The sequence below is a fragment of the Crinia signifera genome, chromosome 19, assembly GCF_055691185.1.
Source record: "Crinia signifera chromosome 19, ASM5569118v1, whole genome shotgun sequence".
NCBI classification, from domain to species: domain Eukaryota; kingdom Metazoa; phylum Chordata; class Amphibia; order Anura; family Myobatrachidae; genus Crinia; species Crinia signifera.
In genome coordinates this window covers 133,178,703-133,206,171 of record NC_139226.1, presented here as the reverse complement: position 1 = coordinate 133,206,171, position 27,469 = coordinate 133,178,703, and the positions used below count along the sequence as shown (strand labels likewise).

Sequence of the window (27,469 nt, the reverse complement as noted above, 5' to 3'; positions counted from 1 at the left end):
GTTGAGTGTCTACTTCATGGCTTCTCAAACCCTGTCCACAGGAGCCCAGACAGTTCTTGTTCCCAGGCCTCAATACACACCCTGTGGGAAAGGTCTGTGCGTAATGCAAGGTGACCTGGAAACAAGTGAGCGGTCTGGTGTCCTGTGGACCAAGCTTTGGAACACCAACCTCTATTTCATCAAATAAATGTAAGATCACACTTGTGCATTCATGTAAAAATGGCTCTAATACGGGCAAGAAATATAAACTAGTAGTATTCCAATAAATGGCGCAGTGTTTCTGATATGGTATAGTGCAAATCTTATTCACTGCACACAGTGGTGTAATGATATGCAGCCACTCTTGTGAAGTACAGTGTGCTGGGATAAATCACTGGTTACCCATATGGTTTATTAGTATAGTCAACAGATTTAGTGTAGCTTAACCCAGATCACTTTATCAGTATTGTCAAAGTCCCAAAACATCCGTTGTTTTTTTTTTTATTATTATTTTTTATTACATAAATGTTGACCAGACAACAAAAAAATACAATTTTTTTTTTCTCCTGATAGTTGTGCCTTTCACATGCACTGGCTCGATGACTGAGTGCAGTGTGAATTTGGGGGGTACCTATGATGTCATGTTCGGAGTGGGGATAGCTAAAACGTCACACTAAAAAAACCTGTGTGAAAGGTCCCATAGCTCCCTGTGCAACCCTGACCTGTTTGGACGGCCCGGTAGCTGTTCTCTTCAGGTGATAGATACAGCTGGGGCGTGTGACATCCCCCCCCCCCCCCCCACACACACACACAATCCTCACTTTACATTATAATCCCTGCACAACTTATTGTCGCCCGGTGTCTGGCTGTTTAGAATAAGTTGGTTGTTGTGAAATTCAAATAACCCGTAGAATTGCTCTCAGTTCACTGTAATATTGGTGGTTAAGTGCTAGGTCCCTCTTATCTAGAGCTGCTGGTGATTTCTAGTACAGTGCTGAAAGGGAGGGGAAGTTTTTATTCCATTTGTCCCACATGAAATGTTTGTCACACAACAGGGGAAATTTTAACTTTTTTCTCCCCCTCCAATGAGGTTCACTGTGGCTTGGTCAGACATTGTGCGTAAGAACTTTCCTCCCTGTTGGTTGTGTACTAGGATTCGTCCAGCAGCTGTAAATAAGATAGACCAGGGCTGGGCAACACCGGCCCTCCAGATGTTGATGAACTATACATCCCAGCATGCCTTGCATCAGTTTCAGCAAGTCCACATAGCAAAACTAATGCAAAGCATCCTGGGATGTGTAGTTCATTAACATCTAGAGGGCCGGTGTTGCCCAGCCCTGAGATAGACCACACTAATAACATTATTTATTTACAGGTTCTTATATAGAGCAGCAGATTCCGTTACAGCGTCTTATATAGTGCAGCAGATTCCGTTACAGCGTCTTATATAGTGCAGCAGATTCCGTTACAGCGTCTTATATAGTGCAGCAGATTCCGTTACAGCGTCTTATATAGCGCAGCAGATTCCGTTACAGTGTCTTATATAGGGCAGCAGATTCCGTTACAGTGTCTTATATAACGCAGCAGATTCCGTTACAGTGTCTTATATAGCGCAGCAGATTCCGTTACAGTGTCTTATATAGTGCAGCAGATTCCGTTGCGCTTTACAATTGGAAACCGTGATTAAACAAACTGGGTAGATACAAACCGACATAGAGGTAGGAGGGCCCTGCTCGCAAGCTTACAATCTATAGGGAAAATAGGAGGGAGACCTAAGTATAGGATTCCATAGCAATATGGCTGCAACTGACCAGTGACTTTACTGAGCTTTTTATCTCTGTACTTAATAAAGGTGACATCATATTTCATTACATTATGGATGTGTGTTGTGAATAAGGATTAGCAACATTATACCTTGAGAGTGCCATTGACTGGACTAACTATTATTTCTCGCAATTAGAGACCTTTTTGGTTGAGAGTATAATGGTGTGTTTTTATAAATGTTATAAGTATCTGGTGACCTGTGAATAAATGGACATCTAAGTAAGCACTGTATCCTGTAGGAAAGTCTGTTTTTTTTTTTAACTGTTTAGAAATTGGGGGGCAGATTTATTAAGCTCCGTGAAGTGATAGTGTCTGATTTTTATCACCAGCCAATCCGCTCTTAACTGTAGTTACAGGCTTGGTTTGAAAAATGACAGATAGGAGCTGATTGGCCGGTGATAAAAACCAGATCCTTTATCATTTCTTTAAACTTTAAAGGGGCCCATACACGGTCCATTAAACTGATCCGTTTGGGTCTTAATTAGCATGCATCGTATCGGATCGCAAGCCTAGTGCATGCAATCCGATACGATGTTTAGCTAGTACAAAAAGTATGTGCAGCACATACTTTTTGTACCGTACTATGTGATGCGCGGGAGCGCGCATCGCATAGTACAAAACGGACGGTCCGGGAACGGACCGTCTATGGGTACCTTAAGAGTTTAGTGATCTCTCATTTAGGGGAGCTACAGTTTGGTGCTGGTCTTACTGGTGGCAAATCATTAGTCTTCTGTATTTCCTCTTTACCAGACTCTCACCCCTTGCTTGCACCCCTACATACTGTTGCGATGTCTGTGTTCCGGTGGTATTTTTTTCACAACCTTTATAGTAAGTTGATTGTCTCCCGCTAGTAGTTTATAGGTTTTATACCCAGATAGCTCCAGTTCTGGTAAGCCCACCCTTTGGGTTCAGTGTTTAGAAATGGAGAACTCTAGCTTGTTTAATATGCTGCAAGAACAATTTGTCTCCATTTTTAACCTTCAGGGTTGTTTTATTGAAAAGTTGCTCTTCTGTCGGCTTTCATAAACTGTTCTCCACTGCAATGGGGATATTTGTCATGACGCAATCAGTCCATGGTGGGAAATTTCAGATTGACTGAAGTGCTGTGCTCTCCATTCTGTAATCCGCACTTTTGTTTTAGTTTATACACAAGAATGTCGGAAAGCCAACGTTTTCTAAAGGCTTCTACATGTGCCGGGGGTACGAGTCGTATATTGGCGCAGGTGTCATCAAAGGAAAGGTCATAATAGCCGTCATCAGTTATACGGGGTATTCAATCCCAGGTCACTACTGTCCATCTGTCCTGACAGCCGTGACCCTGGTCCATTTCTGTTTTGCTTGACCTCTTATTCTAATAGGATGATGATTTAATTAGAGGCATATTCAATGGGACTCGTTCCTACGTTTTCATAGGGTGATTGTTGGAAGATTACATACGATGTACTCTTAAAATCCATACATTTACTCTGGGTCCTGAAGGCTTTATAGGTAACGGCAATGTTTGTATCCTGAGGCAATCCAGTTTGGTAACGAAAGTCAAAATAGAGGCTAACAAATGCATGTATGGGGTTGTAAAGGACTAGACAATCCAATAAGACTTACGATTTGGTAATCAAAGATATTTTCAAGTAGGACATGTCGTCATGTAAGCGTAGCTGGCACCCTGTATAAATACTAGACCAAAGTGAAGGATTGAAGGAGATTGTCGTATAACATATTATGTAACGGTGACAAATATTCAGTTGGTTGCTGCGGTTTCAAGACCATTTCCTGTCCACTGGGTCTCATTAGTGCTCCGCCCCGTAAGTTTGTCATCTGCAGTCTAATTGGACAGTGTGTTATGCACTGAATAATTATTGTGCAGGTACACACAAACACACAATCCTGTTTCACTGATTAAACCTCATCATGTTTTACCCGGGGCACTGTTATGCATGCCAGCTGAATGTGACCATGTCGTCCTGCCAAACTATTCAGGAAAGCGATGACATTCACAAAACAGTGCTTTGTGTTTTGCGACATCTGTGAGCTGTTTTTTAACAATCTTCGCCTCAGTGAGGTCATTTCATGTTCCTCTAAGTAGATGATTTTATGGATTTTAATTTCGGTGTTGAGATTCATTGACGATCTATATTTATAGTCTAGTAATGGATATTGCTTGCACAAGTTTCCAATTAGTAAAAGGATTGACCGGTGACCTTGGAATATGTGCCAGGGCAGCGACCTTGGCATATGTGCCAGGGAGGCAGGCAAAGGCCACCAGCATGTACCCTTGTTGCAATAAATGGGAGGATACGTAGTTTACCATATGTTTGTGTTATTGATCTTGCACTTCTAACCAATTTTATATTTTTTAGTGAAATTAGCCTAGTAATTTACTAAAAACCATGTGATCCTGCAGCAGCCATTGTGGATCTCCGTTCACTTCATTCACTGGTTACACTGATTTTTATATCCTGCCAAATGAAGTGATTGGTTCATCTAACTAATTTGTTCACGGAATATCTTGTGCTGTACATGTGCATCTGGCTATAAAATGTCAGAATAGTAAAAATATATATTTTTATGGATACATTTTTGACTTGACAATGTTGTGGCAAACTCCATCCATGTGGAAGCAACGTATATTTGAGATTCCAGATGCTTTGGGAAAGCCGGTTCCTGTCTGGCATTTATTTAGCGCTCGTTTCTCATCACTATTAATGCCATTAAGTGGGACTTTTTTATTTTATGAAATAATGTTCTAAAGTAGGCATGTCCAACGTTGGCCCTCCAGCTGTTGTGAAATTACACATCCCAGCATGCCTTGCCACAGTTTTGCGATTAGAGAATGCTAAAACTATTGCAAAGCATGCTGGGATGTGTAGTTTCAGAACAGCTGGAGGGCCAACGTTGGACATGCCTGTTCTAAAGAGTCCTTTACGGAACTCCACATGGTATCCCCCCAAAAAAGGTAAGACCACTTCACAGTTCCTGCTTTCCTCCGGTGGAAAAAGGACTTTTTGTAAACCCGAGTTTGTGCGCGGAAATCTTCAGCTGACCTGTTTTGAAGTGAGCTACAAACAAGTCAAAGCTTTCACACCTCCGTCCCTATTGTCTACAATACAATCATGCTGTTCTACTTTGTGTAGCTCTTTGGAAGTTAAGACCGCAGGAAGATTATACTAGATTTTTTTTTTTTTAGAAGACAAATTAACTTGGCATTCATTTCATATGGTGTATGGCAGAGTAGGTGGTTCTACACTATATAAAGCTGCTCTTATTAATTTGGACATGTATAAATATACTCTAAGTCAATCTCCACTGACATTTATATTTGCGTGCCGGAGATTTCTTCTGCTGCAGGCACATACGGGATGTGTCTTTGTGACGGCGATGCAGGCCCTCAGGGACTCCCCCAAGTGTGGGGGAGAATGAGTGAGTGAGCTTGAAAGGAGATGGAAAACGGTACAGTACTGTGGATGCAAGGGAGATCCTGTAGTATCAAATGGAGGGAGGTAGGATTGTATGATGTAGCTATGCAGCTGATGAAGTAGCGCATTAATACCGTGTGCATACACCGGACTAAATGCAGCATTGATAACCTAAAGGGCCTTCTACGGTAGTGTCACTAGTCTCAATAAAAACAACTTAAAAGGACTGCATGCAATTATTTGTTCTTTGTTTTTATTTTTTTTTATTTTGTAGTTATTTTGGTACTCTTTACCTAGAAGGGCGCCCATCGCGGTGATCGCGGGCATCGCAGGCAGTACATTAACGGCCGCGACGCGATGCCCGCGATTTCCCATAGGGGTCAATGTTAAATTTAGTGGTGACCGCGATTTTACATTCAATGCTTCAATGGCCGCGATTTGGACATAGTAATCAATGTTAAATGGGCTACAGAGCCCAAATAGGCACAATTAACCCTTAAATGTCCCCCCAAATTTTTAACGCCACCCCACGATCCACGCCAACCCGAAGCGTGGCGAGCGCAGCGAGCCCGCGAGGGGCGGCGTGACGCGTCCTCCGACCTTTTCATACCCTACTATCCACGTCGGCGTGGAGTTGAGAATAGAATAGTGTGGCGAGCGCACCGAGCCACCGAGGCCCGAAGCGTGGCGAGCACACGCGGATACCTTCACAGTTATACGCGTCCCCTTGCGGGCTTCACAGGTGTCCGTGACGACGCGGACACCTGTGAAGTCCGCGAAGGGACGCGTTTACCTGTGAAGGTATCCGCGTCCCCTCGCGGGGCTCGCCACGCTTCGGGCCTCGGTGGCTCGCTGCGCTCGCCACACTATTCTATTCTCAACTCCACGCCGACGTGGATAGTAGGGCATGAAAAGGTCGGAGGACGCGTGCCGCCGCCCCTCACGGGCTCGCTGCGCTCGCCACGCTTCGGGTTGACGTGGATCGTGGGGTGGCGTTAAAAAATTGGGGGGACATTTAAGGGTTAATTGTGCCTATTTGGGCTCTGTAGCCCATTTAACATTGATTCCTATGTCCAAATCGCGGGCATTGAGGCATTTTACATTAAAATCGCGGTCAATCAGCCTTATTAACATTGTTCCCTATGGGAAAATCGCGGTCATCGCGGGCACCCGATTTTTATGTACCCGCGATGACCGCGATTTTTTTACCCCCGACGCCCGCGATTCCAATCGCGGGCGCCGTTCTAAAAGAGTACCGTTATTTTTTAACTTCAATTTAATCAAACTTTTTTTGTGTTTGTGCGTTCTGTTAATACGGCATACAACCGATATCAGATTGAGAAACCTTATTGCTGCAGAAATAATGGTATGTTGCCTTTTTTTTTGTTTGTTTAGTATTTTCCCAGGTGGTGGTAAAGCTTTAAATAGCTGATCACCTACATCAATTATAAAATGTTAGAAATCTGCTTGCGAAAGTGTTGGATATAGGCTATAAATATTTTCATATAGCCTTTTGCTTAGAATTCAAGTACAGAACAATAGCTCCAACCATCTCCATATGAAGTCTACAGTGCTTTATCTTTATCAATTTCATTTTATCAATACATTTTGTTTACCGTAGCAATAAAGACAATGGTTTTCCTTTTGTGGCCTGGATGAATCCATTCTAAACGTACAATATTTGATTAGTTTAATGGCGTAGATCCCAGGGTGTGTGCCAGATCTGTTCATAGCCCACACAAGGAAAAAAATTAAGTTTTATTTTTGGAGAATGATTTCCAACTATAATTCATAGTTCATTTCAGTGGTGATTCTGAATACAGGTGGATGGCGGCAGTGGTGGGTTGGAGCTTGCTGGGGGCTATTTTACGGATTCCTCTAAAAGCACACACTTGAAGCATTAAGGGCGCATCCAAAATAAAGTTGACTTTAAATCTGCTTTGTAACTTACAAGGCCTACACACGGGAAGATGTGCTGAGCGATGCTAAAATGTTCAGCAAGATTGCTCAGCACACAGCGATGTGCTGAGCAATCGGTCAGGGTCAGTGTTCTCAGATGTGAACGCTGGTCCTGCCCGGCGATTGACTAGATATATCCAGCATGCTGTATATTATTGTCTGGCGATAGTGACTTGTGGGGCCACGCATCACTATTGCTATGGTCCCTACAGACGAATGATGTAGGGGCATTTTGTAAGCGAGCTAGTGAGAGCACTTAAAAAATGCCCAGAAATCTCCCAGTGTGTGGGCCCCATTAGCCTCATCTCTGCTTTTCTTATAAAGTTCACTTTCTATAAAAATTTAAAAAATTCCACACCTCCGGAGGCTGCGAGGGGAAAAAAATAAAGTGCATTGCAGGTAATATCTGATCGGAACTGAATAGTGGGGTGCACAACAGAATTTAATTCCCCCCACCCCCCAATGAGCCCTATATCATTCCATTAACATGTCAACATTTCTAGCACTCACTTGTAAGTCATATAATAGTCTAGTACAGGTTTTTTTGGACTCAAATCCTCAGCTACAGCCTTTGGTATGCCTGCATGAGGCAGATTAAGCAAAATGCCAAATAAGCCGCGACACGTGCCTGCTTATTGGTACAAATTGTAAAGTTTACTTTCAAGCCAATTTTCGTGGGTAATTTGACACCACCCAATGTACACTGAAGTAACCCTACCACCTAAATACACTTTTTATAATGTATCCCAATCCTTATGCTGCTGCAGTTTTGTAAGTTTATGAATTTGTACCATAAATGAGCATCGTATCAATAGCGCATATGTTCTGCGACTAATCCTCTCCTAGAGAATGCAAATCCAGACTAGGATACGGCTGCTTTCTAAATTCTTGCATATTCACATCCTTTAAGCTCTGTTCATATTGATTAAGAACAGCAATTTGCTAGATTGGCTGTTCCCAGCTGATAACGGTTAATGCACTTTAATGAAAAAGCCTATTCATACATTGATTTATGTTCTTTCGCTTTGGTCAAGCCTTTCAGTGCACAATCAGCCCTTTGTACAAATATAGCCGCTTCATCTTTTAGTCCCTATATATGATCCTATGTTCAGATAGGATTTTATCTACTGTATCCAAACACTGTTTTGTTCATCCACCGTGATGGTCTATATCATTCTACGGAAGATCATTCTACAGCTACATTGGTCCCCTAAACCTAGTAACCTCCACTTACATTGTCCTGCTTCTGCTTCCTTTATGAACCTGAACTCCTTTTAATGTATTTGAATGAGTGTTTCCATTACTCCCTTCCCTCTGCTCCAACTTTACATGTGAGAGCTTCTATGGTTTCCTGAAATGTAGTTTTGGTCTTGAACACTGTTCTAGGTGTCATTGCACTAAAGGTGTAGCCCTACATTACAATCCTTTCACCAGCTTTTATTGTAGGGATGTTAGTACTATACTTGGCCTTTCATTATTTACAAGATTCGGGCTAATGATTGTCTGGCTCTCGACTGTCGAACCCTATACCACACCCGTGTGAGGGACTTAAATATGATAAGCTTGCCTGAAGAGGTGAGTTTTCAGGGAACGCTTGAAAGTCTGGAGGCTAGTGGAGAGTCTTATTGTGCGTGGAAGGGCATTCCATAGGGTGGGAGCAGCCCGATGAAAGTCCTGTAATAGGGATTAGGAGCTGTAGAAAATAATTTGCAGTGGTGAGAGTCTGTTCTTAGGAAGACCAGTTAGGAGACTATTGCAATAATCGATGTGGGATATAATGAGTGCATGGATAAGAGATTTAGAAGTGTCTTGTGTAAGATAGGGTCATATTTTTAATGTTTTAGATGCATGTAACATGATTTAGAGACAGATAGATATATTTATATTCTATTATTCCTGTAAAAATGTCCTTAATTAGAGCAAATTCAGATATACACAGAACGGTATTTTACACATGTTGGACAGAAATAAGCGGATCAAACCACGGCCAGAGAGGTTTCAGAACTGCAAGGACTATTTTGACTTAGTGATTACATGTGAAGAGAGAGTCTACGATCAAGTAGTTGAAGGTAAGAATGTTTTTGTTCTGAACAAAGAAAACCAAACTTGTATAGCCTTTTACAGTGCGTTTTAAACTGGAAGTTGACGTTGGTTATTGCAAATGGAAAATCAGATTTTTGGCACTTACTACAAAGAATTACTGATGTATTCTTTTTTTTTTTTTTGCCTGTTAATGATAAACCGGATTAACAGTTGTGAATTATTGATCTTTCCTTTGAAATGCTGGTGCAGAGCTCCATAAGTATTATTGCTCTCTAATACCCCTTTCACACGGCAGTTAAAACTCTGGTTATTGCCGGGTTGCTGCCTAGTCAACCTGAGTTGAAGTGTAGTGTGAAAGCACCAAACCTAATAACTGGGTCAACCAACCTGATGCAGGTTAAAAAGAATTAAAACGGTGTGCAATGGGCGACCCGGGTTTAGTGTTAAAGTGTTAGTCCCAGGTCTGACTAACTGGGATGTGAAAGCGTTAGGTATAGAAGTTGTGGTTTCTTCTGAGTCGCCAGTCCAAAAAGTTGAAAAGGTGAAACCTTTATATGTAAATAAAACTAGGGTACTTATATGTTAGTTGGGCGCCCGTTACATAGTGGTGTATTGAGAATACCAATACACCACTATGCTAGTTACGTAAACTATGTAAGTTACGTATTTGGAGCTACTTTAATGCATAATGTTTCATATCCCCACTAACCAGGTTATACCCCCACTATCCACGTGTGCGCGGAGTCTAATTTATAAAGTGGACTCACTCGTGGACTCCCACGCGCTGCGCTCGCCATGCTTCGGGCTCGGTGGCTCACTGCGCTCGCCACACTTTATAAAATTGACTCCACGCACACGTGGATAGTGGGGGTATGACGTGGTTAGTGGGTCCGCCATGACAGTCCCAGCACTTTGGCCATAAACCATCAATGTTTTGTAAACTTTGATGGCCATCCCTATGTCGAATAGTTTTGACATCGATGGGGGAGAACCAGATGGTTTCCCACCATCGATGTCACCATCCCTGGATGACCATCGATGTGTCAAAACATTGATGGTCATCCATTGCATACTTATACACCATCGATGGTCAGTTGCACTTTTGCCATCGATGGCAAAGGTGACTGGCTAGTGCCACTGGGGGATCCCGGAAAGCATGTGATGCTCCCCCAACAGACGTGTCGCCGCCACCCTCCCGCCTCACCTGCTGCCTAGCCGGCCGCCTGGCAATCGCTACGCTGACAATGTAGCCAAAGCTACGTTGTCAGCATAGCGTAGCCGGGTGCCCGGCTAACCTATAAGTACCAAAACTGGTCAGCTATGCTGGGAGCAGTGCAGTAAACGCACCGATTTATTAAAATGTCCACATTTTTCTGTTCAATGTGAAGCTTGTAATTACCATAGATATACGACATACTGTATGGTGGCTACAATATGGTAATAGTGGGAAACACCCACTGAATGGTTACATGGTGTTCCTATAAGCATTACCAGAAGATAGGAGGTGCTTGGAACATAGTGATCGTATTGACCATATTACCTTTGAATTTAGACTTTTTCTTGTAGATTAGCTACAATGTTGCTTGATGACCATGCCGTGCGTTCTTGTGCATTAATTGTATCCTGTTTTTGTTACAGATTTGAATTCTAGAGAACAAGAAACATGTCAACCCGTGCATGTGATAAATGTTGATATTCAGGATAATCATGAAGAGGCTACACTAGGGGCATTCTTAATTTGTGAACTTTGCCAATGTGTAAGTGTCAAAATAATAAATATATAAAACAAACCAATCTTAAATAGGGACGCATTAACCTTTTCTAACTTAAATGATCTTTAGTCATTTAACACAATGTCTCTCCTCCTTGGGGCTTAGTCAGGGCGCTGTGTATAGAGGATCCTTGCGGCATGAGCCGTGTAACAGGCACTGCACTGGCTGGTATGCTCAGCCTCGCAGATCCCGCTGGCGCAGGCTCCCCGAGCCACTGCGAGGTCTGCGGCACCGTAGTTAGGCCACTGATCCTATTGTCAAGTAGCAGTTATTTAACAGTAACTCCAACATCAAGGAAAATGGGTTGCTGAATGTGGAAGTACTGAAGTACATGAAGAAAGACTATCTGGTAGAAAAAAAGTAAAATTGTTTTATTTGCCGTTGTCACAATCTCAGTGGTTACTAGGCACTTATGAAGACTGATGTGACGGAGTTGGACTTAGCAGAATTTTGCGTTCTACGTTCTTGATTTAGTTGATGTTGCACCACGCACTGTTAACATGTAAGCTGCTTCAGTATATATATATATGTATATATATATATATATATATATATATATATATATATATATATATATATATATATATATATATATATATATATATATATATATATAGGATGAAATTAAAACTAAATTAAACGCCACTGCAGTCTCCTTTATAGGCTTGCGGTTACCTGGTTATGTATTCAAGGGAATGGTTTCAAAATGTCTTGTATTCAATTTTTTTCTAGTTGACCTGTAGCACAAAGCTGACGTTACTGACCTGTTCAGTCATTTTAATGGGTTATGAACTAGCATCCTAATGAAAAGACAACTTGCCTGTTCTTTATGTGGTTCAGCACTTTCCACTTGCATAGCTTGCATTGTCTATTTGCATTGTGTAGAAATCGATGGAAAAATAGCCCTGAGCCGTTTTTCCCTGCGATCCACACTGAGCGCTCTAGTGCTCAGACTCCAAACAGCTGCTGATGCGGAAGTCACTGGAAAAATGACCCCTGCGATATATTTTCTGAGGTCTGTGCATGTGCACTATGGTCTGAGCGCTCTAGGGCTCAGACCCTGCTACTCCCGGCAGAGAGGGGACCCTGCAGGAGGAGGGCGTAGCCTCCTCCTCTTAAACGCCCCTGGCAAGAACCTAGAACAATTGATGCTGTTCTGAAGGCAAAGGGTGGGCACGCTAAATATTGATTTGCTTCAGATTTCTCTTCTCCGTTCTTTCTCATTGTGTTAATTGATTAATAAACGATTACAAATATCTGTACATGTATATAGATTATGCACTGCAATAATAAGCATTCCTTATAGTTAGTGAACATATTTAGCCAGCTTTTGTGGAACTACAAGTTCTAGCATGACCTGGCAGATGAGAATAGCTGGAACTCGGATGGTTATATGCCTTGTGACTAAGGAATATAGGGACAGAAAACTGTCCAGTTAAGTAACCCTTGGAAGAATGTAATGGCCACCTTGTGGCCTAAAGTGGTAATGCAGGTTTCAATGGTTTTTTATTTCCTCTTTCTGAACGGCGGGGGAATTTTGTTAGATTATCCTAGATTACTGATAGATTAGAAGATTAGTTTATGAAATGCAAGATTTACAATACAATATATATTGTGTACTGATTAATGCTGTACAGTCATAAGTCAGAGGACATAGTACATTCACAGCTGGTGCTGTTCAGGAAACATGAGCTGCTGGCTCCAACCAAGCAGTAAAAACAATGTAACACCTGCCCTTTACCTATTGCTGTAGGTTGTATTTAACTGAGGAAAAGGTTATGGCTGTATATAAAAGGCATACTTCCCTACTTTTGAAAACTGGTTTCAGGGAGATTATAGTTGGTAGGAGAAATTTGCACAGCTCCCCATTGAGGGGGCGTGTCATGCTTCACCCAAAGGGCGTGTCTAGTTCCATATATGGAGAGATTGTGAACGTGGCACCTAGAAGCGTGGGTGTGTACTGCTACATCTGAGAGGAATATTGTAAAATTACTGTATATACAAATGTAGATGACCCCAAACCAGTTAGTAAGAGCTACTATACTTGGTAAAGTGCTGGGAAATGGTGCTGATGATTCATTGTAAATTGATCTATCTCTCATTCCTTTTTTCCACATAAATATAACAGTGTAATGTGGGCTAGGGAAAATGAGGGAGATTGCTAGACTAATGAGGGAGAGAGGGAGACTAATGAGGGAGAGAGGGAGATTGCTATTTCAGGGAGTCTCCTCCAGAATGCAGGAGGGGAGGTAACTATGAGGTAACTGTGTAATGTGAGCTAGGTGACACGAGGGAGATTGCTAGACTAATGAGGGAGAGAGGGAGATTGCTGCTATGTCATCGAGTCTCCTGCAGAATGCAGGTGGGGAGGTAACTAGGATGTAACAGTGATGTGGGCTAGGTGACATGAGGGAGATTGCTAGACTAATGAGGGAGATTGCTGCTATGTCAGCGAGTCTACTGCAGAATGCAGGAGCGCAGGCAACTATGATACAATGTCTGTACTATGTCATAAAGATGTCCAGTCATGCACAGCCCTGATTATGTATGTCCGTTTGCCCTCAGATACAACACACGGAAGACATGGAGAATGAGATAGATGAACTGTTACAGGAGTTTGAGGACAAAAGTGGCCGGACCTTTCTCCACACGATCTGCTTCTATTGATACAAAACGCGCTCATGCCTTACTCAGTATGACTATTCTGCATTTCCAAGGCTTTTTTTTTTTTTTTTTCTTCCCCATGTTTTCTTCTGCCAAGTGTTTTTCCTTCAGGTATTTTCCAAAAGGACAGGGATGTACAAACCTTTGTGTATATATATGGGAAAAAACAGACTATGAAAGAGCTATAAAAAAATAAATAAAAAATCATAATTGCCTGCATTGTGCTGGATTAGTGTTATTTTTAATCCTTTTTTTTATTTTATTTTTTATTTTATTTTTTTGTAAATATTTCCGAACGGGATGATTTTGTTGTAGTTCTAGTTGCTTTTTAATTATTTTCTGTCCTAGAGGAAAACAGCACATTGATGGATCCGCGGTCAGTCCAGGGGGCTACATGGCTGGAATGGCAGATCTACAAATATGAATATTAATATCTGTAAAATAATAGGTAATAAATTGGAAATGTACTCAAGCGGTGCGGGTTTGTGTATTTATTCAAAAGACATTGTTACAATGGAATCCTTTTGTGATTAATTCTATCCAGCCTTCAGAAGCATAAAATAAATCTGACTTTTGTACACCGAAGACCGATATTGTCAAAGCTTGCCCCCTTAGCTCAAGTCAGTGACCGGTATCAATACATTGTCATGTTGATGGCAATCTATTACAACGGTGGACCTTTTTTTTGTTTTACCTTGTTTTATAGCAACTTTTTTCTCCTGTAGCTGTCTGAATTTGTCATGGCTCTTTGGCCCCTACATGCGGTGATTTGTGCCCAGCTACAGTGAGAGCTGTCAAGACCAACCGTCTCTTGAATGCTAATGGGTGCTAACACAAAGCTTGTGGATTCAATTTTCCACTGACCTAAAAATCCTGCACATAACTGGCACAAACCCGGGATTTTTTTTCAGTGGAAAAGGTGATCAGGTAAAAATCCCGGGTAAAGTTACCTGGGCAGGAGCGGCTGGCCATTGCAATGGCTCCTCCTGATGCCCACCTGCTGGTCCCCTCATGCTGCTTTCCCTTTTCAGTGGAAACTGTCAACCTGGGAAAACACCAGAAAAACTTGGCAGTGGAAACGGGGACATGGGTAGGAGACCCGCCAAAATCCTGTGATCCAGGATTTTGGTACTCGGCTTCAATAATACTAAAGACTTGGCTGCCAGGACAATGGGCTGGTGCACTTGAGCCTGAAGTCTTCATGGAACCTGCAAAAGTAGTTTAACATTGTTTCAGACTACTGTTCACTCTAGGAATTTATAGGGTTGGGTGTAGTATAACGGCCTGACAGTCGGGATTCCGTCTGTCAGTATACAGACATTGATATCCTTAATGCCGGCAGAGGGGCAAAAGCAAAATAACGAGATAGAATTGCCTGTCAGAATCCTGACTGTCGGGCATTTGACGGTCAGGTCGGTCCAACGTCTGTATACTGACCATCGGAATCCCGACTGTCGGGCTGTCATCTGGCATCCCAGGAGGCTGACCACCGAGCAGGGCATTACCCCAGGACACATTTCAACCAGCAGGAAAGGAAGAAGCTGGTAAATGCACAGAATACATATACTGTAGCTGCTCTTATCATCCGTGACCATTGGTCGCAGCAAATTTGCACCCTAAATAGATGCTGGGGCGTGGCAATTGGGCAGCGCCAGTCGTCATGGTTTATCGCACATGGTGATTGGCACAGCATTGTGTGTGGCTACATCTGCGTGGCATCAGATAAGAACCACTTGGCCCATCTATACACCCACTTACACACCAGAGTTAATTTTTGTTAGGAGCCAATTGACAGAACCTACAACCATATTTTTGGACCATGCCGAGGAAACTGTAGCACCTGAGTGAAACCCACACAAGCAGGGGAGACTATTCAAACTACGCAGATAATCAAACCAAAGCGCTGTGAGACCGTATTGCTGACCTCTACAACAGCTGTACTGCCTGACGCAAGACTGATTACCATTCCCAGTGAGTCCTCCATTTTTTTCAATCCCGTTATTGTATTGAAGGAAGTATTTGATTATGTAACAAGAAAGTTGAACCTTAGGATGAAGGGTCAACTTTTTCTAAAAAAAGATAAAACCCTCTGCAGAAACTTAGGGCTGGCACATAAGCGCACTGGCCACAATGAAGACAGTCTTCAGGGAAAAAGAACATGGAAGGCTGAAAGTGGCTTAATAAGGGCACCAACAGCAGAGACCAAATTTGGGGGACACAAGCTGCACCACAGTTATAAGTGGATCTCTTCCCACACCTTCAGCTTACGCCCCATTACACCCTGTAAGACCCATCCTGTTTAGTGGAAGTGGAAATGCCTATAGTTCGGACTCTCCTGTAGATGTGCCGTTACAGAGCACGCACAGTTCATATGTATTTTTGAATATGTATGTAGATTAGATATAAAAATATAGATATTGTGTATAACTCAGGGTAGGGAATGTTTTTTTCTTTCTTTCAGAAAGTTACATTTTTTTTGCACTACAATGTCCCCTCCTAATGACAGGCATTTTCAATTTGTTACACCGCAAAGTGGCCGCCATCCCCCCCCCTTCCCACTCTCTAAGCCAGCATTCATGTCTGCACCCCCGCCTGCTCCCATACTTGCTGTCTGTGTCTGCAGCCCCGCTCCCTAACTCTGTGTTCATGTCCCCATCCACTGTTCAACCTGGTAGCTGTGTTGGCATCCACCCCATGTTTTGGCAACACCTCCCTTTGTATATTTACCAGCTTTGTTTGCCCCATCTCCCAGCACCACTCTCCTACTTGACGACTGTGTCTGCTCCCCCTACCTCTTCCACCTAGCGGATATGTTTGCGCCCCACACTCCTGCTTTCCTGTGTGGTGGCTGTGGCTGCACTACAGCTCTGTCGGCCCCCCCTCTCCCATAGCCTTCCGCAGGTCTGTGTCCCCCCAGCTCTGTGTCCTCGTAACTCCCACTGTCCAGCTATCTGGATGTGTATGCACACCCCTAAAATGCTGTTTCTGCACCTCCCCTAGCTCTCCCACCCATTGCATGTGTTGGCCTCTACTCTCACTCTCCAACCTTGGGACTGTGTCTGCACCCCTCTAGCCAGACACTAGTGTTGTCTGCCTCACAACCGCCCCCTCCACTGGCTATCACTGCATCCGCCGCTCCCTATCCCAGTGCCTATATCAGCACAACCACTCAACCGTCCCTGCTTTCCCATTCATGACCCCTCCCCACTCCGCTCTCCCAAGCGACCACTTTGTCTGCCTCCCCTCCTGGTCTCCTACCCGGTAGCTGTCAGTATCCCCCTTCTCACCAACTCTGTTTCTGCACCCCCTACTCTCCAGCCCGTGACTATAAAAGCATCTCACCTTGTGAGTGTGCCTCCACACCTGCATGTGCCTGCTGTCCACAAACCAGCTCCACCTGCACACCCCCCCCCCCCCACTATCCAACCCAGGGGCTGTGTCTGTACCTGTTGTGTCGCACCTCCAGCGGCTGCTATTTCTGTGTCAGCACCCTCCCCTCAGCTCTGTGTGTCCACTTCCTCCACCACCCAGCCCCATGCATCAACACTTCCCAACCCAGAAGCTGTGCCACACCCAGCCCTGGGTGTTTGAAACCCCCCCCCCTGTTTTCCAAACCAGTGACTAAATAGGCACCCTCCAAGCTCTGTGTTTCCGCATACTCCCCCACCCAGCTCTGTGTACCTGCACTCCTCACTCTCCAACATGGAAACTGCCCACCCTTGCTGTGTCCGCCAACCCAGCCATTTACCTCCCCGAACATACCTTTGGCTAGACAGATTGGTGTAAATGTGAAAATACAGACTAATGCAAATCGGAGAATGCCCAGCAGTAGGGTTTGGGGAAGACCGAAGCATTGATGCGTATAGGGGAAGTGTCTATATCAATAGATAGAATATTATAGTTTAATCAGTTAAGCAAGATGTTTGTGGTAGCTGAATGTTATTCTATTATTGTGGGGTAGACATTCAGTAGTTTTAAGATCGTGGGTGAAATGTAATTGGATGAGAGATTCAGAAATTGAGAGATTCGGTAAGAAATCTCCAGGGGTTTTTTAAAGCGGCAATCATTTACACTAGTTTGATTTTGAAGTGTAAATGATTGCCGCTTTAAAAAACTGGAGATTTCTTACCGACTCTCTCAATTTCTGAATCTCTCATCCTATAAAATTTCCCCCAAGATCTTAGAAGCCCTAATGGGTATGAACTGTAAGGTTTTTTTTTTTTATATGGAATATATATATATATATATATATATATATATATATATATATATATATATATATATATATATATATATATATATATATATATATATATATATATATATATATATATATATATATATATATATATATATATATATATATATATATATATATATATATACTGAGGAGCACACTAGTACTTGCAGCCAGGAGTGACCCAACTTCTTTCTTACCGTTTATCCATCTTCTCAAGGAGAAGTTGTTCCTCAGTTTGAGTTGAACCAGATATTGCTCAGGAGAAGAAGTGAAGAAATAATATATGGTGGAATACAATTTTATTTGAACACACATATATAAAAAAAACAGAGTGGCACGATGGTAGAATATGGACAATTAATTATGTAAATGGAGAACCAAGATGACACCAGTTCTCAAAAGCACATGATGTAGGTAGCGACAAACCCGGGATACGCCTTCCACATCAGCGAAACTGGGCAAAAAGTCCAAAGTCCGTACAGGGTCCCACCATGGAATGAAGAAAGGCTTCAAATGTGTTTTCGACCACCCCTGTGGTCTTTCTCAAGGAGAATGTCTCACACTTAATATTTGTTGAATATATACCAGTAACATCCAATCAGGGAGTATTATTCGATGAATGACAGCACAACAACAGCAATACAAAAAAAGGGATTCAGGAGGGCCTCCCTCCCGTTGTCAAGGTGATGTTAACTTTCTGTCCCCAGTCAGGCCGCGGGTGCAGATACACAAGCGACCTTGTTCTTCTGGGTCTTGTCACTTCTGGCGGAAGTGAGTCAGAATCTGGTCAAATGTCCCCAGAGGTGTTGCGCTCCCAGATCACAGTCCTCCGCCCCACTTACGGTTTACATTATTACTTCCGCCTGATGCCATTATTGGTGTAATAACAACATAATTAATCCTGATCTAACTTGCCCCATTCGCGATGATTCTGTTACAGGACCCAAAGTAAGGTGCTGAGCATCATAGAATAGTGTCGCCCTCCAACAAAGCTCTTAAATATCTGGTTTCATTCTCAATATTAGATGGACACCAATCTCAATATGGGGATGAAGCCTCAGGTAAAACATAGAAAAAATATGATAAATGTGGGTTTTACCCATTAGAGAGAGAATTTGCTTTTGCAAATAAACCAGAATCAGAATCTCATAATCTGAATGGGCTCATTATTGGGAAAGGGCATGGGACTGTCCTGCACCTCAACTGATGCATCTTCCGAAAACTTATTGAACATGACAATGGGTGTCCTGACAGCCTCAGTAGGAGTCAGGGGAGATGAATGTGTTGACATGCCTAATATGTGGTGTCAGTTATACTCACACAAATCACCATCAGATTGGATTACTTAGCTGGATCCCTGCACCATACCTTCTAACTTCTGTTGCCTGTGCACGTCCAGAAAGGGGTGTGGTCTTCTTGGATTCATGTGGGCGTGGCTTAGTGCATCATGGCACATCCACTCATTTTTGGACATGCCCATCATTCCCTGAGCTGCTGCCAGCCCCCCCCCCCCTTCCTGTACTGTTTAGTTGTCAATTGCATGCGTACAACATCTGATAAAACATCACTCGCTGCTTTATAGAGCAGAGCCACAGTTGTCAAAAGCACCTTCAATTTACTCCTCAACAGCAAAACATTGCGGCTCACTGGTGGGACTGCAGGACCGTGGGCGGTATTCAATGAGCCTGATTCGCCATGTTTTATGGCGAATTTGTGCTGTTTGGCGAATTTTTGACAAAAACGGTGAATCACCCTATTCAATGAGCAGATGGCGAATACATTTCAAGGTTTTTTTCGCCATGATTCACCGAGTAGCAATCGCTATCTTTTTATGGTGAAGTGGAATGTGAACTTTTAAAATAAAGTGTTTTGTTTTTTACATTTGGTGTCAAAAAATCAGGAATTTTATTCTGAGGAGGGGCATGCTATTTTTATTCATGTGCTGTAAGCACATGAATATATATTTAATTTAAATTTAATTTTTTACACAGCAGCCAGCAGGGGGCGCCGGAGCCGAGCCGCTCATTACATATTCATATATTCACTGCACCCGATCGTTACATATGCACGATCGGGTGTAGTGAATGTGCCCGGTCCCCTGCTGGCACCCCCGGGGGGCAGCCTGTGCTGCCTGGCACCCGGGGAGCCCACCTCCCCCCCACATACGCTCTGGGGCAGGCAGAGAGACTTCCATCTCCCTGCCTGCCACTGTCCTCAGGCTCCCTGCGGCGTCCGCCGCAGGAGCTCATATTCGCCGGTCAGGGGCATCGAGCCCCTGACTCGTTGAATACCGGAGCCGGCGAGGCTCCGGATTGTGGCGAATGTGCAGCGAATCCTAAACAGGATTCGCTGCACCTCGCCGGTATTCACATTGAATACCGCCCCGTGTCTGACTAGTGGAGAATAGGAGGGAGCTTAGAAATTAATTTGGAAACAAATACGATTTAAACAATTTATTAACAACACATGTATGCACAAACAGAAATAAATGAATGATAAAAAAAAAAGGATATATAATTAATAGATTAAAAAAAATGAACCTCCTGGGGGGGGTCATAAATAGTAAGTCATAATTAAATGGTAACAGGCTAATTGAAATAGAGGTTTGATACACTCAATATGTAAGAGGCCTTACATCTTCAATCTGACAGTAAGAGATGCTGGTTGTCCTTATTAGGAAGGGAAACGTCCTGACGCTGGATGACTGGCCAACAAACAGTTAATAATCACACGGGGGCATCCTTTTTTTTTTTTTAAAGTCAGGGTATTGGGTTAAATGACCTCCATATGTAAAATGTGAGCATCACCATGTGGGAAGGCTGGCACGGCCTTGCGGTGTACTGTTGCCTTAGCGATGTTGGGGAGCTCCTTACTGTTGGGTGGTTGGGACCGGTAACCCAGCTGCAACTATTTATGTTTATCTATTGACTATATATCCCTTTTTATCATTGATTTATTTCTGTTTGGCATACATGTGTTGTTAATAAAGTGTTTTATCTTAATTGTTTCCTAATGTATTTCAAAACCACATTCCTCCTATTCTCCTGTTTAGCTTGGGACGTCTTTGATCTAGAGTATGAAGGGTCTAGTTATAAAGGGTCAGATTTAAATTAATAGCAGCGTTATACTGGCATTAAACTGAAGAAAACCAGAAGGCAAACAACACACCAACATTACTTCTGAAGGACTGGATTAAATCCACAAAACTCAGGAACATCATGTGGCCTCAACTCACCTTTGCAATGAGAACACCTGGACCAGGTCCACCACCCCTACGGCTGAGAACACCAGGACTACCCCCAGGTCTACCCCTCATGGTGAGCATGGAGCTGTGAGGGGAAGCACCAGGGCCAGCCTATGTAGCAACACTTCCCCCATACTTGTATGTGATCCCCACTTTCTCATAACCACCTGTACTGCTCTCATGAGACCAGGATATTGACAACTATGACAATTATTTCTAAATATCTCCCTTTCATCAGTCCCCTGCAAAGGTGTGTTCATGTCTTTCCCCCTGCAGCATACATCTTCCCCACCATGTGCTTTTCCTGTATTGTGTACCTCTCCGCAGATTGCACACCCTGCCAGCGCTGACCTATGCAGTGCACCCAGATGGTTGCCTCAGATGGTATCTCTGCGGGTGGGATGTGGGTCACGTGGATGTCGCTGTGCAGGGTTTATCATACTACTACACAAGTATTTGCTTTCCAATATATGCATTGGGTCCTTGTATGGTTCGCCCCCTACAGTGAAACCTTCGTAGTGTGCCCAGCATGGCTGCCTCATCTGGTGCACTTGGGGATGGGACATGGACCTGAGGTATACACTGAAATCACCCATTTTGGGTCATTTCTTTTAGGTGTAATCTATTCCACCCAGGGTAATCCTACGCAGAGCACCTAAAATGGCTGCCGCACCTGGTACCTTGTCAGGGAGGAGTACACAACCCATAGAAGTTATTATCCAAAATGCTGCACCACTCCTGCATTATGCTTACTGTGTGCTCAAGGGTTTCTGTGTCTGTGATGTCTGTTACTGTACTACCAACATCCTCTGTATTATGTGACTTGTCTGTTACTGTACTACCAACATCCTCTGTATTACTGTGCTACCTACATCCTCTGTATTATGTGCATTTTCTGTTATTGTACTACCAACATCCTCTGTATTATGTGCATTGTCTGTTACTGTACTACCAACATCCTCTGTATTACTGTGCTACCTACATCCTCTGTATTATGTGCATTTTCTGTTACTGTACTACCAACATCCTCTGTATTATGTGCATTGTCTGTTACTGTACTACCACCATCCTCTGTATTTTCTGCATTGTCTGTGACTGTACTACCTACATCCTCTGTATTATGTGCATTGTCTGTTACTGTACTACCTACATCCTCTGTATTATGTGCATTGTCTGTTACTGTACTACCTACATCCTCTGTATTATGTGCATTGTCTGTTACTGTACTACCTACATCTTCTGTATTATGTGCATTGTCTGTTATTATACTACCTACATCCTCTGTATCATGTGCATTGTCTGTTACTGTACTACCTACACCCTAAGTATCATGTGCATTGTCTGTTACTGTACTACCTACATCCTCTGTATTATGTGCATTGTCTGTTACTGTACTACCAACATCCTCTGTATTATCTGCATTGTCTGTGACTGTACTGCCTACATCCTCTGTATTATCTGCATTGTCTGTGACTGTACTAACAACATCCTCTGTATTATGCGCATTGTCTGTGACTGTACTACCAACATCCACTGTATTATCTGCATTGTCTGTTACTGTACTACCGACATCCTCTGTATTATCTGCATTGTCTGTTCCTGTACTGCCTACATCCTCTGTATTATGTGCATTGTCTGTTACTGTACTGCCTACATCCTCTGTATTATGTGCATTGTCTGTTACTGTACTACCTACATCCTCTGTATTATGTGCATTGTCTGTTACTGTTCTGCCGACATCCTCTGCTGTATTATGTGCACTGTCTGTTACTGTACTACCTACATCCTCTGTATTATGTGCATTGTCTGTTACTGTACTACCAACATCCTCTGTATTATCTGCATTGTCTGTTACTGTACTGCCTACATCCTCTGTATTATGTGCATTGTCTGTTACTGTACTGCCTACATCCTCTGTATTATGTGCATTGTCTGTTACTGTACTACCTACATCCTCTGTATTATGTGCATTGTCTGTTACTGTTCTGCCGACATCCTCTGCTGTATTATGTGCACTGTCTGTTACTGTACTACCTACATCCTCTGTATTATGTGCATTGTCTGTTACTGTACTGCCAACATCCTCTGTATTATGTGCATTGTCTGTTACTGTACTACCTACATCCTCTGTATGATGTGCATTGTCTGTTACTGTACTACCAACATACTCTGTATTATGTGCATTGTCTGTTACTGTACTACCAACATCCTCTGTATTACTGTACTACCTACATCCTCTGTATTACTTAACTACCAACATCCACTGTATTATCTGCATTGTCTGTGACTGTACTACCAACATCCACTGTATTATCTGCATTGTCTGTTACTGTACCACCAACATCCTCTGTATTATCTGCATTGTCTGTGACTGTACTACTAACATCCTTTGTATTATGTGCAATGTCTGTTACTGTATTACTGACATCCTCTGTATTATGTGTATTGTCTGTTACTGTTCTGCCGACATCCTCTGCTGTATTATGTGCACTGTCTGTTACTGTACTACCTACATCCTCTGTATTATGTGCATTGTCTGTTACTGTACTGCCAACATCCTCTGTATTATGTGCATTGTCTATTACTGTACTACCTACATCCTCTGTATTATGTGCATTGTCTGTTACTGTACTACCAACATCCTCTGTATTATGTGCATTGTTTGTTACTGTACTAACAACATCCTCTGTATTATGTGCATTGTCTGTTACTGTACTACCAACATCCTCTGTATTATGTGCATGTCTGTTACTGTACTACCTTCATCCTCTGTATTATGTGCATTGTCTGTTACTGTACTGCCTACATCCTCTGTATTATGTGCATTATCTGTTACTGTACTACCTACATCATCTGTATTATGTGCATTGTCTGTTACTGTACTGCCTACATCCTCTGTATTATGTGCATTGTCTGTTACTGTACTGCCTACATCCTCTGTATTATGTGCATTGTCTGTTACTGTACTACCAACATCCTCTGTATTATGTGCATTGTCTGTTACTGTACTACCAACCTCCTCTGTATTATGTGCACTGTCTGTTACTGTACTGCCTACATCCTCTGTATTATGTGCATTGTCTGTTACTGTACTGCCTACATCATCTGTATTATGTGCATTGTCTGTTACTGTACTACCAACATCCTCTGTATTATGTGCATTGTCTGTTACTGTACTGCCTACATCCTCTGTATTATCTGCATTGTCTGTGACTGTACTACCAACATCCTCTGTATTATGCGCATTGTCTGTGACTGTACTACCAACATCCACTGTATTATCTGCATTGTCTGTTACTGTACTACCGACATCCTCTGTATTATGTCCATTGTCCGTTACTGTACTACCGACATCCTCTGTATTATGTGCATTGTCCGTGACTGTACTATCTACATCCTCTGTATTATGTGCATTGTCTCTTACTGTACTACCAACATCCTCTGTATTATCTGCATTGTCTGTTACTGTACTGCCTACATCCTCTGTATTATGTGCATTGTCTGTTACTGTACTGCCTACATCCTCTGTATTATGTGCATTGTCTGTTACTGTACTACCTACATCCTCTGTATTATGTGCATTGTCTGTTACTGTTCTGCCGACATCCTCTGCTGTATTATGTGCACTGTCTGTTACTGTACTACCTACATTCTCTGTATTATGTGCATTGTCTGTTACTGTACTGCCAACATCCTCTGTATTATGTGCATTGTCTGTTACTGTACTACCTACATCCTCTGTATGATGTGCATTGTCTGTTACTGTACTACCAACATACTCTGTATTATGTGCATTGTCTGTTACTGTACTACCAACATCCTCTGTATTACTGTACTACCTACATCCTCTGTATTACTTAACTACCAACATCCACTGTATTATCTGCATTGTCTGTTACTGTACCACCAACATCCTCTGTATTATCTGCATTGTCTGTGACTGTACTACTAACATCCTCTGTATTATGTGCAATGTCTGTTACTGTATTACTGACATCCTCTGTATTATGTGTATTGTCTGTTACTGTTCTGCCGACATCCTCTGCTGTATTATGTGCACTGTCTGTTACTGTACTACCTACATCCTCTGTATTATGTGCATTGTCTGTTACTGTGATGCTAACATCCTCTGTATTATGTGCATTGTCTGTTACTGTACTACCAACATCCTCTGTATTATGTGCATTGTTTGTTACTGTACTAACAACATCCTCTGTATTATGTGCATTGTCTGTTACTGTACTACCAACATCCTCTGTATTACTGTACTACCTACATCCTCTGTATTATGTGCATTGTCTGTTACTGTACTACCAACATCCTCTGTATTATGTGCATTGTTTGTTACTGTACTAACAACATCCTCTGTATTATGTGCATTGTCTGTTACTGTACTACCAACATCCTCTGTATTATGTGCATGTCTGTTACTGTACTACCTTCATCCTCTGTATTATGTGCATTGTCTGTTACTGTACTGCCTACATCCTCTGTATTATGTGCATTGTCTGTTACTGTACTACCTACATCCTCTGTATTATGTGCATGTCTGTTACTGTACTACCTTCATCCTCTGTATTATGTGCATTGTCTGTTACTGTACTGCCTACATCCTCTGTATTATGTGCATTATCTGTTACTGTACTGCCTACATCATCTGTATTATGTGCATTGTCTGTTACTGTACTGCCTACATCCTCTGTATTATGTGCATTGTCTGTTACTGTACTGCCTACATCCTCTGTATTATGTGCATTGTCTGTTACTGTACTACCAACATCCTCTGTATTATGTGCATTGTCTGTTACTGTACTACCAACCTCCTCTGTATTATGTGCACTGTCTGTTACTGTACTGCCTACATCCTCTGTATTATGTGCATTGTCTGTTACTGTACTGCCTACATCATCTGTATTATGTGCATTGTCTGTTACTGTACTACCAACATCCTCTGTATTATGTGCATTGTCTGTTACTGTACTGCCTACATCCTCTGTATTATCTGCATTGTCTGTGACTGTACTACCAACATCCTCTGTATTATGCGCATTGTCTGTGACTGTACTACCAACATCCACTGTATTATCTGCATTGTCTGTTACTGTACTACCGACATCCTCTGTATTATGTGCATTGTCCGTTACTGTACTACCGACATCCTCTGTATTATGTGCATTGTCCGTGACTGTACTATCTACATCCTCTGTATTATGTGCATTGTCTCTTACTGTACTACCAACATCCTCTGTATTATCTGCATTGTCTGTTACTGTACTGCCTACATCCTCTGTATTATGTGCATTTTCTGTTACTGTACTGCCTACATCCTCTGTATTATGTGCATTGTCTGTTACTGTACTACCTACATCCTCTGTATTATGTGCATTGTCTGTTACTGTTCTGCCGACATCCTCTGCTGTATTATGTGCACTGTCTGTTACTGTACTACCTACATCCTCTGTATTATGTGCATTGTCTGTTACTGTACTGCCAACATCCTCTGTATTATGTGCATTGTCTGTTACTGTACTACCTACATCCTCTGTATGATGTGCATTGTCTGTTACTGTACTACCAACATACTCTGTATTATGTGCATTGTCTGTTACTGTACTACCAACATCCTCTGTATTACTGTACTACCTACATCCTCTGTATTACTTAACTACCAACATCCACTGTATTATCTGCATTGTCTGTTACTGTACCACCAACATCCTCTGTATTATCTGCATTGTCTGTGACTGTACTACCAACATCCTCTGTATTATGCGCATTGTCTGTGACTGTACTACCAACATCCACTGTATTATCTGCATTGTCTGTTACTGTACCACCAACATCCTCTGTATTATCTGCATTGTCTGTGACTGTACTACTAACATCCTCTGTATTATGTGCAATGTCTGTTACTGTATTACTGACATCCTCTGTATTATGTGTATTGTCTGTTACTGTTCTGCCGACATCCTCTGCTGTATTATGTGCACTGTCTGTTACTGTACTACCTACATCCTCTGTATTATGTGCATTGTCTGTTACTGTACTGCCAACATCCTCTGTATTATGTGCATTGTCTGTTACTGTACTACCTACATCCTCTGTATGATGTGCATTGTCTGTTACTGTACTACCAACATACTCTGTATTATGTGCATTGTCTGTTACTGTACTACCAACATCCTCTGTATTATGTGCATTGTTTGTTACTGTACTAACAACATCCTCTGTATTATGTGCATTGTCTGTTACTGTACTACCGACATCCTCTGTATTATGTGCACTGTCTGTTACTGTACTACCAACATCCTCTGTATTATGTGCATGTCTG

General features: G+C 42.4%; 1 protein-coding gene across 1 annotated transcript in view; it reads left to right on the top strand.

Moving 5' to 3' along the window:
- SSU72 (SSU72 homolog, RNA polymerase II CTD phosphatase) overlaps nucleotides 1-14,126 on the top strand; it is an 82,884-nt gene extending 68,758 nt beyond the window's left edge. The window contains exons 3-5 of the mRNA XM_083163394.1: nucleotides 9,105-9,244; nucleotides 10,857-10,975; nucleotides 13,556-14,126. Coding sequence (XP_083019520.1) covers nucleotides 9,105-9,244; nucleotides 10,857-10,975; nucleotides 13,556-13,657 — 361 coding nt within the window. The 3' untranslated portion in view covers nucleotides 13,658-14,126. The remainder of the gene's footprint in view (nucleotides 1-9,104; nucleotides 9,245-10,856; nucleotides 10,976-13,555) is intronic.
- Nucleotides 14,127-27,469: the final 13,343 nt, after the last annotated feature.